Below are 19,123 nucleotides of genomic sequence, written 5' to 3'. Positions count from 1 at the left end.
GTTTGACAAATAGTATATGGAGAACTGATAATTGGATCCAGACTGTGAGGCTCCAAAGCCAATGATCTCATTCAGTGTTATCCTGTCTAAAATACATTTTTCAGACCATTTCCCCCAGTAATTCCACTTCTGAGGAAGTAATCAGAAGTATGGACAAAGAGGAATAAATATATTTATCACAACATTATTTATTATAGTGAAAATTCATAAGAGACTTTAAGTCCATCATTGAAGGGAATGATAATATAGTGTATACTTGAGAATATTTTACAGACAACAAACATGCAGCTTTAAGTATTTTTAATTATATGGAAATTGCTTATATAACATGAAGAGGGAAATGTAGGCTATTTTATAAAATAATTACTTCAAGACCCTCCCTCCTTTATACACATAAAAGAGAAAATAGACCAAAGTATTAAATTAACATTGGCTAGTGCGATTATGTGTTATTTTTGTTTACCTTTTACTTTTTATCACTTGCCAAACATTCTACAATTAGTATGTATTTTGGTAACTAGAAAAATATTGTTATTGTCATTTTTAATCAATTATATTAAAATTTGGGAAATTCTAAATTTCTATCCATTTACAAAATGTATTTAAAGAAAAAGTGACATTTATTTAGCATCTACTCTGTCTTCAGCACAAGGCCAGTTACTGTGAGTGATAGTTACCTGAGATGAATAAGAACTGAGCCTCCCTTTTTAGGAGTTTTCTTCCCTCTTCTACAGGTAGAACTAACACAGGAAAAAATCAGCACATGATATAAGACAGTGAGTGATTAAATATAAAGAACAATGTGCTGTGAGCCTTCATGGAAGCTGGAGAGCTTAGGGCTAGGGTAATCTTGGAGGAGATATTAACAGAATAGGGCCTTCATGGATGGAAGTAGAACTTTCTAGAACTACATGAGCCAGGCAAAGAGACACGAGGAAGCATAACATACATGTAGGAATAGAGACAGGATTGGCCTACCCCTCTTTCTTTGTGTTCTGCATCGAACCTGTCACTTACATGCTTCATTTATATAAATCCCCTCAAATTGGTGATACTCAGTTTTTTCAGTGGTCGAGACCTTTCTGTTCCTTCTCTGGTGAGTGTGCAGTTACCCCTTACTTACAGGAAATAGCCTAGCACTTCACCATTCCAACTTTGATCTACCAACTGGCTGATTCAGCATCATCTGGGAGCATGTTCATTATACAGAATTCCAGGCCCCACTCCAGATCACAGAATCAAAAACCTGCATTTTAATAAGATTCATGTGCACGTTAATGCTCAAGAAACTCTGATGTAGCATGCCATGATTAGACTCACTCTTTAAGGGCATGGTGGATGATCTGGGAGGACTACATATTAACCAACACTTGAGAAGGAATATTTTTGCCAGGTTAACCATAGCAAATATCTGCTGTATACAGTGCAGGGAAGAATGAGGCATGGTTATTTGGATAAGTACAGAGGAAATTACTGTCCCATTTTGATGAAGCACAGAAATGGAGGGTGCAGGTGCTGTGTCCTCAGGGAGATGAAATGGGGCACTGTGATAGCAGAGGACCTTGACTGGGAAGGTGATGGGGCATTGAGGGCAGCTTCAGCTATTTCACAATTACACCTGTGTTGAATTACAGCTTAGTTTGCTCCTTTATTTGGAGAATTCTGCTCTTTCAGCATGGTATTCTGTTTGTTACCAGCTGAATCCTGTTTATTGGCTATGAATTCAAAGGGAGAGAAAAAGATCCAGTGGCTGATGTTATTGGGCTAGGGATGAGGTGCAGAGGCATGGAAGAACAGGTGGACAAAACTAATAGCTATAACCCATTATGAAATTGTGATTACCTCTTTCCTATCAAGTGCAGTTTTCTTCTGAGTTTTAGTTGCGTACTTGGTCTGAGTCACAGTGAAACCTTTGAGGTTTTGTGAAGGAAGGACAGAGCTGTTGACTTCAAGTCCTACATTTCTGGTTCCCTTTTTGGCTTTTAGAAATAAAGTTTGGTTTCTTGAAGGCAAGATGAATCTTCTTTAGAGTCCTTCAGGTCACGACCAAAGGAGACTAGGTTAAGTGAGGGCAGAGTCATGTCAAAACAAATGATAAAAGTAACTCACATGGCATGTCTTGTGAATTTTCTTTAAAGATATATAAATTTAAGACTCTGATATGAGTGACTAAAATAAATCATGTTCAGGGGATCCAAAAAGCCAGGGAAGAATCTCTGTGATAACGGCTACTAGGCTGAGTTTTCAGAGGTGGTTGGACCCTATATTTCATCATCCTATTTTGCTTCTTGCTCAAAGTGAAAAAATAAAGGACTTCCTCCAGCTAACTGGATCAAGGCCCAACCACCCCTTAGAGAAATCTGTTATAGGCTGTGAGACAGAAAAGCTTATAAGGCAAGTGTGTGTTAGCTTTGCTGGATTATTTCCTTTGTTTGTCATCCTCAGATATTATTTTTTTCTTCTTTAATTTATCAACTGGAGTCATCACCAGAATATATCCAGCCATTTTAGAATCAGCAGGTGATGACCACTAAACATAGGAATGCATCATAGAAATAGGGCCATGGTGGTGGGATGGGGGCACTAGAGACAAGAGGGGATCACTTTCAGGGCCTGCCATCCCCACTGTATGCACCTTCATCTTAGAGCTGACTTTAAAAGCTTAATGAATAACTTAGCAAGGGCACACAGAATAAGTTACTTATTGTAAGGAACTTAGCCCTGGTATCCAGGTTTATGGAAGAATACCTGTGGTGGTAAGATGAAGAGTCATTTTCTACAGGGATGTCTCCTCCCCCCTTTTCTTAACTCTATATGCTCAAATTCAGTAGATATTTTTGTCCCACTGTGCTTTTATATTTTACATTACAGAGGTCTCAGATGATAAATTAAAGCTGTGGTGCCTTGTAGATGAAGATACATTGACATATCTGCCAAAAGGAATATATGATCCATGCATTTTGATTGAAGTGAATGAGTATTTTACAGTGAGAGTATTCATATCTAGATTTTAAAAATCATTTGGAAAATAGTAATGAAACATAACAATGTAGTTTTATTTTGATGAGAATTCTTAAGAGACAGTTTTATATAGAATAAGTTAATAATTTTTCAGTGTGTGATTAAAATCTGGTGGTGGCGGTGGTGGATTTAAGCAACTAGTGGATTGGCCTAGGTAATCTATCTCTAAGATCCCTTCTTACCCTGAGATTCTACAATGCAAATGTTGTTGAATATGTAAAGCTACAGAGTGTGGTGGCTCGTTCAGCATCCCAGATGGTTTACCCTCAGGACAAGCACACTGTGCTATTTTTGTGGGAGCTTCAAAAGCTGTTTTAAAACCAGTCAGTCAATAAATATTTATAAGCTATCTACTATGTGCAAGACACTGTGCTAGGAACTTGAGAAGACTCAAAGGACAAGAATCCTTTCCTCAGGAAGTTTTCAACATATTTTCTCAAATGTCTGAGATCTTCTTGTGAAATCTGTCCCAGGAAATTTTCTCCTAATAAATTCCTAAGAGCTAAAAAGTAACTTTCTAGATAATTCAGAGAATTCTTCCTCTCTAGGAAGGAATATACAGAGAGTAGGCCGAAGTGCCATTAGTAAAAACAAAATACCTAGATGTATTCTAAGCAAGGCAATATAGAAATATCTACTTTACAAAATAATTTACACTGTTTAATCAAGATACAAAGGAAGTGTGTCTGTGAATAATTCTACCAGGGCATGAAGAATAAGTCTATATGTTAGTAGTAGCATACACCAGTAGAATCACTTATACTGGGCTACTAAAGAAATTAACCACTGTTTCTCTTATTTGATTAGGATAGTGTTACCCGCAATATATTCTCTAGGTCCTGCAGATTATGAATTGGTGATGGGGTATGGCAAGTCCTACTCTTTTTATCCAATGCTCAGTCGAAGAGGGGGAGTCCTTCCCTCTCTACCTTCCTAAGTCTTGTCTCCAGGCTACTAGTTCTGGGTAAATATTCTCTCTTCCCCCATTCTTCTTGAATATGTTCCTCTGGCTGAGCTGTGTCTACCTGGTAAAGGCCATAAGAAAATTAAAAATAAAAGTAGGTAATAGTGTCTACTGTTTCCATAATACATTCTACAATGATGGTTAGGCTGGACCAAGAGAAAAATTGGGATAGAATTTAGAGTAAATACAAAGAGGGAGTGAGATGGGCAGTCTTAAGATATGCAAATGGTATAGCAGGGAAAAGAGAGAAACGGAAGGGAAGAATAGAGTCAGAGAAAGAGATTGATTGACAAGTGATACATTGGGAGACAGAACAGGAAGGTGAAAAGAGAGGAAGACATATGGAGAAAGTAGATGTAACGACTAGTGGTGGTTAAAGATAGCTTATTATATAAGAAGTGATAGAGAAAGATGGGGAAGGAAAAAATAGAAAGCTAAACATAGAATGGTTGAAAGAAAGAAAAGAAGGAAGGAAGATAAAAAAGGAAATGATAAAGGTAAAGAAAGAGGTAGTAGAAGAAAAAATTCCAAAAGAGAATATTAACCAGGAAAAAAAAACCTGACAAAGACCAACACGAGAAAAAAAAAAAGTACAGTGCATTAGGGTTATATTGATGTATAGATCTCCATACATAAAATGGAAAATTCACCTGCTTTTTTGTCTTGCAAAATCAGACAATTTTGCATGTATGGAACCTTGAGAGAAAAAGGAAGAATCGGCAAGCAAAGGGAAACTAATCCAGACAAGTGGCTTCCAAGTTTCAAGGCAGTGGTGGTCATAGCCTTCCTGTTTTTGTTTTCTTTTAAAATACTGTGCTAATTGGTGACAATACTGGATCTAGCAACTCCCAGAGCCCCAACCTCCTATTGCTGGAATGGGGAAAAACTTAAGGATCGCCAAGAGGGTGAGATACTTATCAAGCCTTGGGGGAAGAATGTCTGGAAACCACAGTAGAATAGCAGGTATTTTCCTTCCCCAAAGAATGCTTGATTGAGATAATTCCTAGACCTGAAATAGTAAGCAGTCTTGCACCTGGTCCTGTGGATTGGTTCCTACTTGAAGAGAATCAAATAGAGTGTGTTCCTCTGCATTAAGTGGGTCTACATTTATATTCTGAAACTGCCCTGGTAGCTAACTCAGCCAGTGAGTTAGGAATTTCAGTAGGCATAATTGGATCCCCATCAAATGAGCCTTGCCTTCCAATGCTAGATGGAGTTCCAGTGCTGGAGGTGTGATACTTTGTTAATTTGGAGCCAAAACATGGTAACTGTAGGATGCTAGATGGTCTCTGCTGCCTTTCACCCTCATTTCCTTGCACTTCGCTTGGAATTCCTTCTGGCTTGGGACCTTCGTCAGGTGTACCAATAACAAGCTGCTCAGGAGTAAGATCAACAGTTCTTTCATTGAGCTGGTTGCCTTCAAATATTGGTTCCAAAATGTTTCCTTCTCCTCCAAGGTCACTTTTGAGACAAGGTATATTCTTTGATTGAAGGGAACTGGTTTCGGGAAAGGGCATAATTCCCCTTTGGCCCAACTGATTTATAGAACATGGTGTGTTCCTCTTCAGAGTGAACGTGTCATCTCTGAAAGGACTTGGGTTTTGACTTTCTCCATGCAGTCTATTTTCTGAGCTGTTTCTTTGGCCAGGTAGGATGCTTGTCGGGGAGATAGTATATCTTGCATGCTTAGTATGACTGTCTTCTGTATACACAGGGCTGGTGTCTTGGTTCTCCTCTGGTGCAAGACCAAAAGATGGAGGGTAGTCTTGTAGAGCAAGTGGATTGTCCTTGGGCCCTGTGGAGCCACCAGCACAGCAAGGGCCTCTCTGGCTTAGGTGAAATAAATGTGCTCCTTTTTGACCTGCTGGGTAACTTGGAGGAATTAAGTCTGGGAAAGCCAAGTGTTCTCTCTCTGGTGAATTTAACCTAGTGATCTGCATGCCATCATTCAAATTCTCACCTTCATGCCATATTGGATTTTTCTGAAGCCCAGCTGGGGAGTTACTGGAATAAGGCTTGTTCTCCTTCTGGTATGGTGAACTAGCAGGGGCTTTGTGTAAATTTGTTGGCTGATCCCAGAAATTTCTGTTAAAATATGGCTTGCTTTCTTTCCGCTCTTGGGCTTGAATCTGTGGTCCCAGGAGTTCCAAGAAGGAAACATAGTGCTTTCTTCTTGTCCAACGGCATTATTAGCATAACAGCCCCTGCTCTCCACTGGCCGTAGTTCAGTAGGAGCTGTATTATATGATGGGAAATTCTCATCTGGGCTCCAGGGGTAAAATTCACCATAAGGGAAATCCTCCCTGGGTTTTGATGGATTATCTAAGGAATAGGGAAGGTTTTCCTTTGGTTGACTGGAGTTATATTGCTTGCCTTCATAGTGCTTAACTGTTGGGTCTCCTTTAAAGCTTGACTCCGCCACACCCCATCTACTTTGTCCTGGGAAAGATTCATCTCCAGTTGGATCTATTGGGTCTTCTTCATTATAAGGGATTGTCTTTTTTGGGTTTGGAGTATTCATGGGATAGTGTGGATTTTCAGGTTGCCTTATTGTATTGGGAGAATCATCTCTTTCAGCCCATGTATTACTTCTAAGGTATGGTGAGTTTTCCCTGGGATCATAGGGGTTATAGTCAGGGTAGTAAACACGTCCTCCAGAGCTATGGGAAGGATGAGGTAAGTGTTGGTCATGCCTTCCAGGATCTTCCTTAAAAGGTGGAGAGATTTCTTGTTGGTTCCAAGTATTTCTTCCAGCAGGAAGATGTTCCCTTGCAGGGGAAGGGAATCCCTCAGGATACACAGGCTGATATATACTGTGCTTTAATTCTGGCTGATTAATTTCTGATTCATATGGAACTCTTCTTGGCTCTAAAATAATCCCTTTGGGCAAATTCTGGCTTTGGGTTTGTCCATTAGAATTTGGAGCTCTTCTGGAATCTCCTCTCAGGTAATAAGAGTTTTCACGTTGACCAACAGAATTAAAATTTGGGACTAGCATGTTATCCTCAGGATGAGGCAGTTTATAGTTTGATTTATTAATTCCAAAGTCTTGAGAGTTTCTCCAGGGGCCATTTGGATCCCTTGTAGGAATGACTATTCTTTCTTTTTGACTTACTGGCCTCTCTCTTGGATTTTGGATGTTTTCATTGTGGCCAACAGTATCATGTTTGGGACCCAGAGGGGCAGCATTGGTTCCCACAGGGTATTTATTTGGCCCTTCAGGCTTTCTTCTGAAATTTGCTGGATTTCCTGCATAAATGGGAGAATTGCCTCTTGCAGTGGAAGCATAAGCTCTGCGATATATTGGATATCCTGGATGAACTGCTTGTTTGCCTTCCAGAGCAAAGGAGTTCCACCGGGGACCCCTTTGAATTTGTTGATTTCGGTAAAAAGGCTCATTACGTCTGTGCCCCATAGCGGTGCCAGTAGGTCGCCATTGTCTTCCTGCAGGAAAACTTCGGATGTTAGGATTTGGATAATTTTCATGAATATTTGTCTGACTTGGTCCCCATGGGGTTTGACTTCTTGGAACTCCCTGGCCTGAAACATTTACTGCAGGGCTGTTTTGAGCTGTAGGATTGCTCACAGTGTTAGACCCCTGGACAGTGTTTCCTGTTGGGCTGGTGTCATTTCCACCCTGACTCCCTCTGGGATTGTGTTCATTTGACTGGGTAGGATTAGTTTCAGGAACTGTTGAATTAGCCGAAGGATCAGTGGCTGGACTCTCTGTTTTAGGAGGATCTTTTTCTTTGGGTTTTTCAAAATCTTGTTCAAACATCTCTTCTGAATAATAAAGAGGACGGCCCCCAAATCCATGATATCCAAAATTTCCAAAGTAAGGATTCTGTAGGGAAGAAGATGGAAATTGATAATTACTCTTTGTTTCCCATCATGCTGCTGCTTGGAATTTTTAAAAGTAATAGTAAAAATCTTATTGGCCACATAATTTTAAAATCACTGTTGGCTATGCTTTCTTTCTTGAAATTTGATTCCTCCTTGGCTTCCATGACCCTTCTTCCTTCTGGTACTCCTACTCTCTGACCATTACTTTTCAGTTTTCTCTTCCTAGGCCTGGATTCTATATCTAAGTTCTTTTTCATTTTTTTTTTTTAGGATTCCATCCTCTATCCACCTTATTCTTCTGTTCTCATTTTGCACACCTGCTTTGATCAATCTATTGCAGTCCAGTTCTTTCAATACAGATACATGCCAGTGACTCCTAAAGCCATAACTCTGGCACATGATTCTCTCCTGAGGTTGAGAAAGCAAGACTGCGTCACTAAAGAGTTTATGAGTATCTCCAATTGAATGTACCCAGACTGGACTCATTTTCCCCAAAACCTCTTTCTCTAATATTCTATATCTAAGCAGAATTCACCACTATCTACCCAGTTTCCCAAGTTTCCACTCTCTCCTTTATTTCCCCCAGATAATTAATGACCAAATCTTATAAAATCTAAACTTTCATCTTTGTCGCCTCCTCCTTTATCCCCAATACCCCTGAACTACTGCAACAGTTTTCTTACTGGTTACTCTGGATATAATTTTACTTTCCTATAATCCTGCCTCTCCATTGCCATCAGAGTAGTGGAGGTTGGGGGTTAGTATGTGGGAAAGTTCTTTCACTTTCCTCCTTAAATATTAATTAAAGTTGCCCTTACCTTACAGGACAAACTCTAAACCCAGAGCATAACATACAAAGCATGGTGCCAAAGAGTGGGGCTCTAGACAAATATTGGTTAAAATTCCTATTCCACTGGTACTAATAGTATGACTCTGGGCTAACCTCAGTTTATTCTTTTGTAAAATGGAGATAATAAAATAATATCTACCTCATAGGTTATCATGAGGATCAAGTAAGGTAACATATATAAAGCTCAGTGCCTGTTACTTACTAAGTGCCTGATAATAATAATATATAATATTAATAAAGATAATAATTATTATTTTAAATAGTCATCTGGCCCATAACAATTATATCCAGCCTCATTTCCTCCCCCTTGTACTTTATGCAGTTGTAAATCACACTACTTGCAGCACTATTCACAATGACTTTAAAAAAGAAGGAAACTGCAATATGCACCAACATAGATGAACCTTGAGGACGTTTTGGTAAGTGAAATAAACCAGTCACAGGAAGATGAATGCTGCATGATTCCATTTTATGAGGTATCTAAAACAGATTCATAGAATCAAAGAGTAGAATGGTGATTGCCAGGGGCTAGGGGGAGGGGGAAATGGGGAGTTGCTAATCCACGGGCTTAACGGTTCAGTTAAGCAAGATGAATAAGATCTGCTGTAGAACATTGTACCTATAGGCAACAATGTTGTATTGTATACTCCAGAATTTGTTGAGAGGGTAGATCTCATGATAAGTGTTCTTAATACAATAAATAGTAATTAAAAAACAACTACTTTGGGCTTCCCTGGTGGCGCAGTGGTTGAGAGTCCGCCTGCCGATGCAGGGCACACGGGTTCGTGCCCCGGTCCGGGAAGATCCCACATGCCGGAGTGGCTGGGCCTGTGAGCCATGGCCGCTGAGCCTGCGCGTCCGGAGCCTGTGCTCCGCAATGGGAGAGGCCACAACAGTGAGAGGCCCACGTACCGAAAAAAAAAAAAAAAAAAAAAAAAAAAACCAACTACTTTTAGTTCTCTGAGTACTCTGTGTTTCAGTGCCTTTGCACGTGGCTTCTTCACGTGGCTTCTTGAACTTTCTCTTTGCCTATATGTTTATCCCTCCTGGAGAACTTGATTCATCTTCAGGACTCAGCTTGAATGCTCCCTTCTCTGTCCTGGTTTTCCTAGGCAGAATTAGGCTCTACTCTCAGGTGTCCACAGCAGTATAGGCTTCTGCTTTAACAATTATCCCACTGAATTTCAGTTGCTTATTTTTCTGGGATTCTCCCACTTGATGTGAAGTTTTTGAGTGAAAACATTCTTCTCATCTTTGTTTTCCCCAGTACCTAGCACGGTGGGAAGTGCTTAATAAATGTTTGTTTAATGAATGATGCAATCATCATGAGCAGTGTCAGTTAGTATGTTTGTTAGACACACATGTGGCATTTAGGTCATTTAATTTTTCTTTAAAAAAAATACAATCTGAAGAAAAAGTATTTTTATCCCTACTTGTGGATAGAGATAAAGAGATGGATGGGTGAGGCTATGTCTTGCACAGCATGCAGGAAATCAAGGCAGTGTCTGGGAGAGGTGGAATGCAGATTTGTTAATACCTATGCTAATTGCCTGGGTCATCCTCTTTCACTCTCTCATGAAATGTTTGTAAAAATTTGAAGTGCCCATATTTACAGTAGCCAGGACATGGAAGCAACCTAAATGTCCAAAAGAATGAAATAATGCCATTTGCAGCAACATGGATGGACCTAGAGATTGTCATACTAAGTGAAGTAAGTCAGAGAGAGAAAGACAAATATCATGTGATGCCACTTATATGTGGAATCTAAAAAAAAAGGTATAAATGAACTTATCTACAAAACAAAAACAGAGTCACAGATGTAGAAAATGAACTTATGGTTACCAGGGGGTAAGGAGGAGGAGGGATAAATTGGAAAACTGGGATTGACATATACACACTACTATATATAAAACAGATAACTAATAAAGACATACTGTATAGCACAGGGAACTCTACTCAATACTCTGTAATGGCCTACATGGGAAAAGAACCTAAAAAAGAGTGGATATATGCATATTAATAACAGATTCACTTTGCTCTACACCTGAAACTAACACAACATTGTAAACTAACTATACCACAATAAAAATTTTTTTAAAAATTGAAGTGCCCATTTCCAGGTGGCATACATTTATCTGAATAACCATTTGGGATTATCTCACAATTATATATCTGAAAGCACCTTATGCCATTACTGAATAGGAATTTTCAATGTCATTATTTTAACTACCCACCCCTCAGCCCCTCCCCCTAGAACTATCAGGTTTCCACATTTCACTGAGGACATATCACATATTTAGGGAAAAAGAGGAAGTATGCTCCAGGGGTGGGGTACTGTGCCACAATCACTACAATGGCTTTTTTTGATGACACATTGCTAGAATATTTAAATAGTGTATCACTGCATTTGGCCTCTCTCCTAGTGTGGTGTGCTAAAAAAGCCATTGGATAAGATATCAGAACACTTGGATTCTGGGTCCAGTTTATCCTCTAACTTAGTAGGTAAAACTGAATAGTAATTTAGCTTCTCTTGGCTTCAATTTATTTGTACAATGAGGTCATTAGATGATTACTTAATTCCCTTCTGGGGATAACATTCTGAGATAGATTTACTTCGTTCCTGTTGACTAGTTGTTCCATCACTGTTTAGAGTCCAGCATCAACCTTGAGCAAAGAAAGGTTAGTAAGTTAGCCTTCTGAGAGAGAGAGAGAGAGAGAGAGAGAGAGAGAGAGAGAGAGAGAGAGAGAGGTTGATTTCTATACATGTAGAGGAGAAATGATATATCACATTTATTTTATTTTAGATTACTTGCATGGTTGGTTTCACTTTTTAAAAATCACGGGTGCTTGAGCTACAGGTTCATGTGTTGGATTTTAACTTTCTTATTAGATAGGGATGAAAAAAAGCAGAGACTTTCAGATTGTAATTCCTAATGAGGAATGTAGCTTTGCTTGTACTTACCCCACCTTCTTCATTGCTGACTGGTGGACGTCCATAACCTGGTGGTACCCTCTGAAAGGTGAAAAACACAATGAACACAGAGAAAACCACTTTCTATGCTGCCATTTGATTGTAAAACTCAAGATTTAAAAAAATAGTTCAAGTCAGTGTTAGCACTGTTGGTGGCTTTTAGCTTCTGAGTCATTAGCTCTTAAAATCTAGCTAATAATAATTATGACATAACCATCAGTGTATTCTGGTAAATACAAAGCCTTCAGCTGGGTCCCAGGTTATCTTACGCAAAATACCATGTGTGGCTGCATCTCCTGGCAGTCTTCCTGCCCCATCACCAATATACACATGAATGCGCGCGCACACACACACACAAACACACACAGATTTGAGTGCTATTAGGATCCAAACATCTATATTAGAATATCTAATAATTGAGATTAAATAATGATGTTATTTTTTGAATGTTTACATTTAAGGTGACAAACTGACAATCCTTCCTGGATTATTACTAAAATATTTTAATAGTCAAAACCAAGGTTTATTTTCCTAATCAAACTAGGAGGTTGGGTTTCTGCTCATAGGAGGATTGAGAAAAGCATAATGGGCGAGTTTCAAAAAGCAATTCAGCTCCCACAGAAGTTCTACATAGATGAGATTAATAGATATTTCATCAAGAGAATCATGTTCATCTCCTTTTTAAATCTTTACCTGGTACTGCCTTCATTTTCTTAGTTCAGTATTGCCAGTAAAAAGGATGTCACTCTTATAAGGAAAAAGAAATAAGAAACTTTTACTGCTTGAAATGAATTGTTCCTTGGTTATAAGAAGCCTTCTTGGTTGCAGAGTTGTAGACAAGAAAAACCAATGCCATAGGTAAATAAAGAGTCATCAGATATTTATTGTTGTTGTTTTTGTTAGTTTAACTGCAACTGACCATTAATATTTCTGTATAGTTCAATTAGTTTATTTTGCAATTCATATTTTAAATGTTTGTCATGCAATTTCAACATTGTTTTATTTTAATGATTTTAACCTTTAAAGGATTCCTATAATTATTATTTTGCAAGATTCTTTACAATGAAATATCTTTGTCTAGAAATAAGTAGATATTATGGAAAGATCTTAGTCTAATCATGGTTTTCAAACTCCATTTTGTCCCAATTTCCCCATTACATTAAATGAAGATAATCTTTGTGTTTTCTCATCTCTTGGGTGAGGAATAATAGTGAAGGAGCACAACCTTTTGAAATTAATTCATTATCTAAGTTAGTAGTAGTGTTGGATGATTTAGGCTATGTTCATTTCACCAATTTGAGTAAAAAATCCATTTTAAAAATTCTTTTTTTCCTACATGATTACTGATGTGATGATTTTGTTTCATATTCTCTACTGATTGGCATATGGCATTCCATTTAGAATGTATGAACTCAAATTAGTGTGAGATACAACATGCTAATATTATTTTTCAATTCTAGTTTAAAGGAAAAGAACTCAGATGTGGAGCATGCCATGGTGGCTGTTGATAGGGAAATAGCCTATTGCCGAATGGTGGGAATGCCTAGAAAGAACAAAAGAATCAGAGTGATGTGGAAATGAGATGAGTAGATGAAAAATGAAACAAACTTATTAAAGACAATTATTTGGAACTTGGAAGTCTACATCTTCCTTTGCATTAAACTGTGAATTTTTTAAGGGCAGGGATGATAATAATAACAGTATTATTGAGCACGTATGTTCTAGGTAATGTGCTGAGAATTTTATACTAGTAAACTTATTTAATCCTCATATAACTGTAGAAGATATGTGCTATTATGATTCTCACTTCACTTAAGATTCTGAGGTTCAGAGAAATTGAGTCACTTGCCCCAAATCTCAGAGCTGGTAAATGGTTGAAGCCAGGATTCAAAGCTAGGAGTGTCTTTTCATTCAAATTTGTATTCTCTACAGCTATAATAGGTCTGATAATGAAGGCTAATCGACTCAAGACAACATTTTAGAAGCTCCATGATGGATGAGATCTTGAGCAACCATCTGCCTGTCTTCTTGCTTTAAGTCAGGACTACATTTATGCTATCCTGAAGTCCTGTAAACAGTGTTAACTTTCAGAGCAATATTTTAGATCATCAAAGCATAGATCTGGAAGGGACTTAGAGAACATTCTATTTACTCGTGATGAACCTGGAGCCTAGAAAGGCAAGGTGACTTGCTCAAGATCATACAACTAATAAGGGCTGGGGTAGAATTTGAATCTCTGTTCCCTGACTTTTCTATTGGTGCTCATGTTTATACCCTGTTGACTCTGTATTTTAAAAGGAGCTTCTCAACAGTATTTGGGTAATTTTTCATTAAATGAAGGCTAGAATAGACTCGCCAGGCAGTTTTGGATAGGTGGTGACAGCATCACCTTGGAAGAAAGTGTCCAAACTAATGATTCTGTTTTGTACATAGCAGTATCCGTGTTGAGGAGCATTGGAGGAAGTGTGTTTGTGGGGGTGGCATGGCCCTCCGAAGCCCTCTGAGGCCATTTATGACTCTGGTTTTCAATTTTGCTGAGCAAGCCTCACCTGAGGTGTCTGGGTTTCCTCTTGGGGCTGAGTTGGGGTGGGTGATGGCTGCTTTAAAGGATGCTCTGGTAGGGGCTGTTTTAGTTGAGGCTGGTTGGGTTTCTGGGTCTCTGGGGCTTGATCAGTCTTGCTCTGGTGTTTGGGTGCTGAGGGAGATGAAGGTTTCTGTGGGCGCTTCTTGCTGGCTGGTGGCTGAGGCCACATGGGCATCTGGTACGGCAGGAAGAGCTGAGGGAGCTGCATACCATTTCTATACAAGGGACCCAGGTGTGCCATCTGCAAGGGTAGTAAATAACAGTGAAATCACATGAGTGCTGGTACTCCAGCTCTCCCCACCCTCTTCTGTCAGTCTCTGAAACTCAGTCCAGGATCTTAAAAAGCCTATGAAGCTTAAGTCAACAATGGAAGCTTGAAGCTCTTTAGCTAGCATTTTTCTTTTTAAGGCTCTCTTATACTTTTTATTTTTGTTATATTTTTAATTGGAGTATAGTTGCTTTACAATGTTGTGTTGGTTTCCACTGTACAACGAAGTGAATCAGCTATATGTATACATATATACCCTCCCTCTTGGACCTCCCTCTTACCCCCCTAGCTAGCATTTCTTTACATGTTTTCTTCCAGAAATGAATTTCAGTCTTTCAGAAAACCAATGAAACAAAGAAAAAGGCAGAATTAGGTGAGAAATTTCAGTTAAAGAATTCAGCTTATAATTTTCTAACTCTGAAGCCCTGACTCAGGTAAGAAGTGTACAAGTCAAGTTACAGAGGAGTTGATATCAAGTTCAAAATTCCTGTGACTTGTTACAGGCTGGATGAAGAGGAGAAAGAGCAAAAAGAAGACAAAGGAAGTTAAAGTGTTAAAAAACAAAATGAGAAAGAGTAAAAATTTTATGTGTGTAAATATCCTTATATGGGACCTATGCTTCTCGATTACAGGTGAATGGTCATTAATTCCGTTTTCATTATGAAAATCTCCACAATCACAAGGTTGGCAGGGAAGCAAAAGTAGTTCTAATCTGCAAATGCTAATGTATGAATTGACCTCTTACAACAGTAGTTCCCATTCAAACATTCCCTCTCTGACTTAACACCAGTCTCTGTCTCCAGGCTTCATTAATCAGTCTCTCACTGTCTATGGATGATACACACACAATACCGTGCAAATGCCATGTGGATTGATGGAAGATGAAATTGCAAATCTTGCAATAAGATGTAGGATTTCATGACAATTAAGTTGGTAAAAATATCAAATCACTGGCAAAGTTGCTAAAACTGAGAATGAGAGTTTGAAAATTTGGGCCTATCAAAAGATAAAGATGAGAAAATTGACAATGATGATTTTAGGTGAGTGGCTTTAAAAGAGAATGACTTAAATGAAAAAGATTAAGGGAAAATTGATGAAGTCCTTGATTTTTCCCCCCAAGGGGTCTCATGATCATGTTACAAAAGTCAAAAGTAGCATATAGTATTATTGTACTATCATACAATTTTTTCAGAAAAATTATGCCAGAAGATTCAACTGATAATACGTTCATTATTACTTAGTTCTAAGAGTTAGCACATAGTGGGAAATATAAGCTAAATTTTAAAATTTAGACAAAAACTTATTTCATAATTTTAGTGTTATCCTTCAAGATAATCCAAATAAAACTTTATCCCCCTCCCAGTATTATGCTATTTTTTTGTTCTCATTATTTGTACATATATCTTGTGTAGTCTTTTCCCAGAACAAATTTATCACAGATATAAAGAAGCAGTGTATTTAATAAATGCTTTTTATCTACATGAAAGTACAATATTAATGAATAAGAAGAAAATTTGGTGTAAGGGGATAGGTGAAATAATTTTTTTTCCTTGAAACTCTTATAATGGTTAATTAAAACTTGTGAATAATGATTGGTGTCTTTATTAGCTAAGACAAACCTTATAACTATCTGTATATAAATGAGAAATCATTAGAAATAATATAAAGCAGAACTTACAGGTGGGGAGTTCATAAAATTGAAGTGACCATAGCGCATCATCTTTGACAAAAGGAATCCATTTATGTGGCACAAAGTGAAAATTTTTTATTCAATAAAATCACAAGAAGTAAGTTTCTGATTTTTAGGTATAACAGTCATAATGTCTTTTACTAGTTATGCATGAATTTAAAATAAGTAATAAAATTTATAAACCTTCTATGGCACTATGATTTGAGAGTTTAAGAGGTAGAGAGCCTCTCTACCTCTTTCACAAGAAATTTTATATATCAAAGTTTTCCAGTATTCTCCTTTTTATTTTTTATTTTTTAGTGACACCTGCAGTTTGTGGAATCTCAGTTCCCTGACTAGGGACTGAATCTGAGCCTGGCATTGAAAGCCCAGAATCCTAACCACTAGGCAACCAGAGAACTCCCTAATATTCTTCTTTTTAAATGAACTCTCAGGACAGGGCTCTGGAAAATGGCTCTCCTGAGACTGAACATACATACCTCCTCACTTTTACTGCTAAATCCAGGCATTCGGGGCATTTGCATCTGGAAGTGAGAGAATATTTGTGACAAATTCAGAACATCAATTGAAATAAGCCCAGGAATTGTCCCCAAGCTGTGCAACAATAGAACATAAAGAAAAGTCCTATTTTTTTTTTTTTTTTTAATACTCACTGGCATAGCAATGGAATAACCAAGCAGACCTAGAAAGACCAGGAGAATCTTCATTTTTCCACTTGGTACCTGGAATACAAAACTGGATTTTATTTTTGAACTGTGAAATAATTCTGCTGCGGGCACTTGGTGCTTATCCAGGCACTAGCCCACCTGCCTGTCAAGGAGAACACTGATATACACGGTGAAAGGGACTTCTGCTGCCATGTTTATTTTACATTAAGAAACTATTAGATAGTTATTACCTGGTACTGTTCTAAGCTGCCAAAAGGGTCAGTTAAAAACGAAAGATAAAAGTAAGAGAGGGAGAGAGAGAGAGAAAGAGAGAGAGACAGACAGAGAGACAGAGAAAACATTGATGCTTGAAAAGATGGCTCATAGCACTGGAATGTGAAAATTAGAAATTAGGAGTTTATCTTGAAAAATATGAATGTTGGTGATTTTGAATTTCTAGTTGCTAGACTGGTTTAGAAAGTCATAGTAGTGTCTAACTATATGCACTGTTCAGGATAATCTCAGTCCCAGTAATGGGACAATCCAAAATCAGTGCTTTGAGCTACTTTCTAAGGTGCTATAGACTACATTCCATTATAAAAAGGCTTGTTATATACATGGGAATATTTTAGAATCTATGCTTTTCTTCTTTCCGCTATTGTTGTTTCTATTATTATTGTTGTTATTATTTAATCTTTTTACAAATCACTTCTGCTCAAGGTCTGGTAAAAGAAATGGGAAAAAATAAGAAACACTATAAATTTATCTCTTTGTTAGACACTTTGATTAAACATAGAGAAAAAATAGAAACTATAGACATATATGAAGTTTGGAGATTGTTTTCATGGATTTTATTTATCCCACTCTAGTTAATTATGCAAGGCTTGTATAATTAATACTTGTATTTACATCTTTGAACAAAGTTTCTTCTAAAGCATTTACTTGGGTAACCCCTTAAGAAAACTCTTCCACTTGCATATGCAATAGACAAAAATAAAGGTTTTAATCAGAATGATGTATTTTCATGGTTTATCAGATGCAAGACAATTCCTAGCATAGTAACCAGGATATAGACACCAGTATTTGCTCATTCCTTTTGTTTCTTCTTTCATTTTCTGGGCATGAAATGTACCTAGTAGTGATTTGAGTGAATGCTCACCCTTCTACTTGCTTTCCACAGAAGCAATATAACTAGAGGACACTTCATCATTTTCTTAAACTGTAGGCTTAACCAGTTACCTTTTATGTATCAGAGAAATTGGGAGAGTGTAATTAAACAAAGGAAGCAGTAATATGTAAATGTCTTTCCTACCAATTAAAGATTTTCAGAATCATAGCATTGTAGAGAAGTAAAAATAACTGAAACTAGTGTGCTTAGTATAGGCTACAACAACACAAGGAAGTTAATAAGGAGAATACTGGTGAATGCTTTCCTAAATCTACTTTCTCAGATTATGGCCTGAGATTTTGGGGTAACCTTTGTATGTTTAATTTCTATCTTGCTTAATCATCCATCTAATTTCTATAGTAGCAGACACTGAGATTCTTGATAATGCTACACACTTATATAGGAACATGTGGTCTTTTGTTTTGTAAATATAAAATGTCACTCTTTTTCTCTTTTATAAAATTAATATATGATGTTGGATGACTTTAAGATTCCTTCCATCTCTAAAAATTCATGATTGGATAAAAGTCTATGCTTAGCTGTTTTTTTTAAAAAAATTATAATGATTGTTATGGAATACAATGACTATGTAAATTCTTAGTTCTGACATTCCGTCTGTAGTCTCAGATGCTCTTTTTTCTTCTGACATATTTAAATAGTGTTTTATCCTCTCAAATGTACTTCTGACAATATTTAGTTCCATATGTGATCTGTTTGTATTAGGAAAAATAAATGAAAATACTCACCAAGTTATCTAGCTTAGGAGATGAGGCTTCATGCCTGCACTGCAGCAGCAACATTTTTTCACCAAAATTTTCATAAGCCTTTACGAAAAGTATAGATTTTGCATGAGAAGAAACTCAAATATAGAAATGAAACAAATAAATGAAGAAACTGAGAGCAAAGCTTCAGCTCTACCTTTATTAGAGAGTCTTCAAACTCTCTTCAAGCTTAATCTGCTATTGCTTTAAGAGTATAGGGTGAAAGCTAAATCAGAGAGAAAATGACCCAGGCACTGTATTTTGAGATCCATTTAGTGCAATGTTGACAAAACTTGAATGCTCAATGGGGACGTGTACAAAAGCCCAGTGTTAAATGAGATCTAATTAGTTTGGAA

The 19,123-nt window shown here is 37.5% G+C and overlaps 1 protein-coding gene across 1 annotated transcript; it reads right to left on the bottom strand.

The window, feature by feature from the left end:
- Positions 1-4,988: 4,988 nt before the first annotated feature.
- ENAM (enamelin) lies at positions 4,989-18,806 on the bottom strand. The gene is given in 11 exon segments (XM_067036247.1): positions 4,989-5,109; positions 5,111-6,113; positions 6,116-7,829; positions 11,641-11,689; positions 12,124-12,127; positions 13,126-13,192; positions 14,199-14,474; positions 16,180-16,221; positions 16,671-16,715; positions 16,845-16,913; positions 18,753-18,806. Coding segments are annotated over 11 exon segments (3,444 nt in total).
- Between the last annotated feature and the right edge of the window lie 317 nt (positions 18,807-19,123).

Source organism: Kogia breviceps, chromosome 6, assembly GCF_026419965.1.
Source record: "Kogia breviceps isolate mKogBre1 chromosome 6, mKogBre1 haplotype 1, whole genome shotgun sequence".
Classification (NCBI taxonomy): Eukaryota; Metazoa; Chordata; class Mammalia; order Artiodactyla; family Physeteridae; genus Kogia; species Kogia breviceps.
Note: the sequence above shows the minus strand (reverse complement) of the source record. Positions and strands in the feature narration are given on the sequence as shown.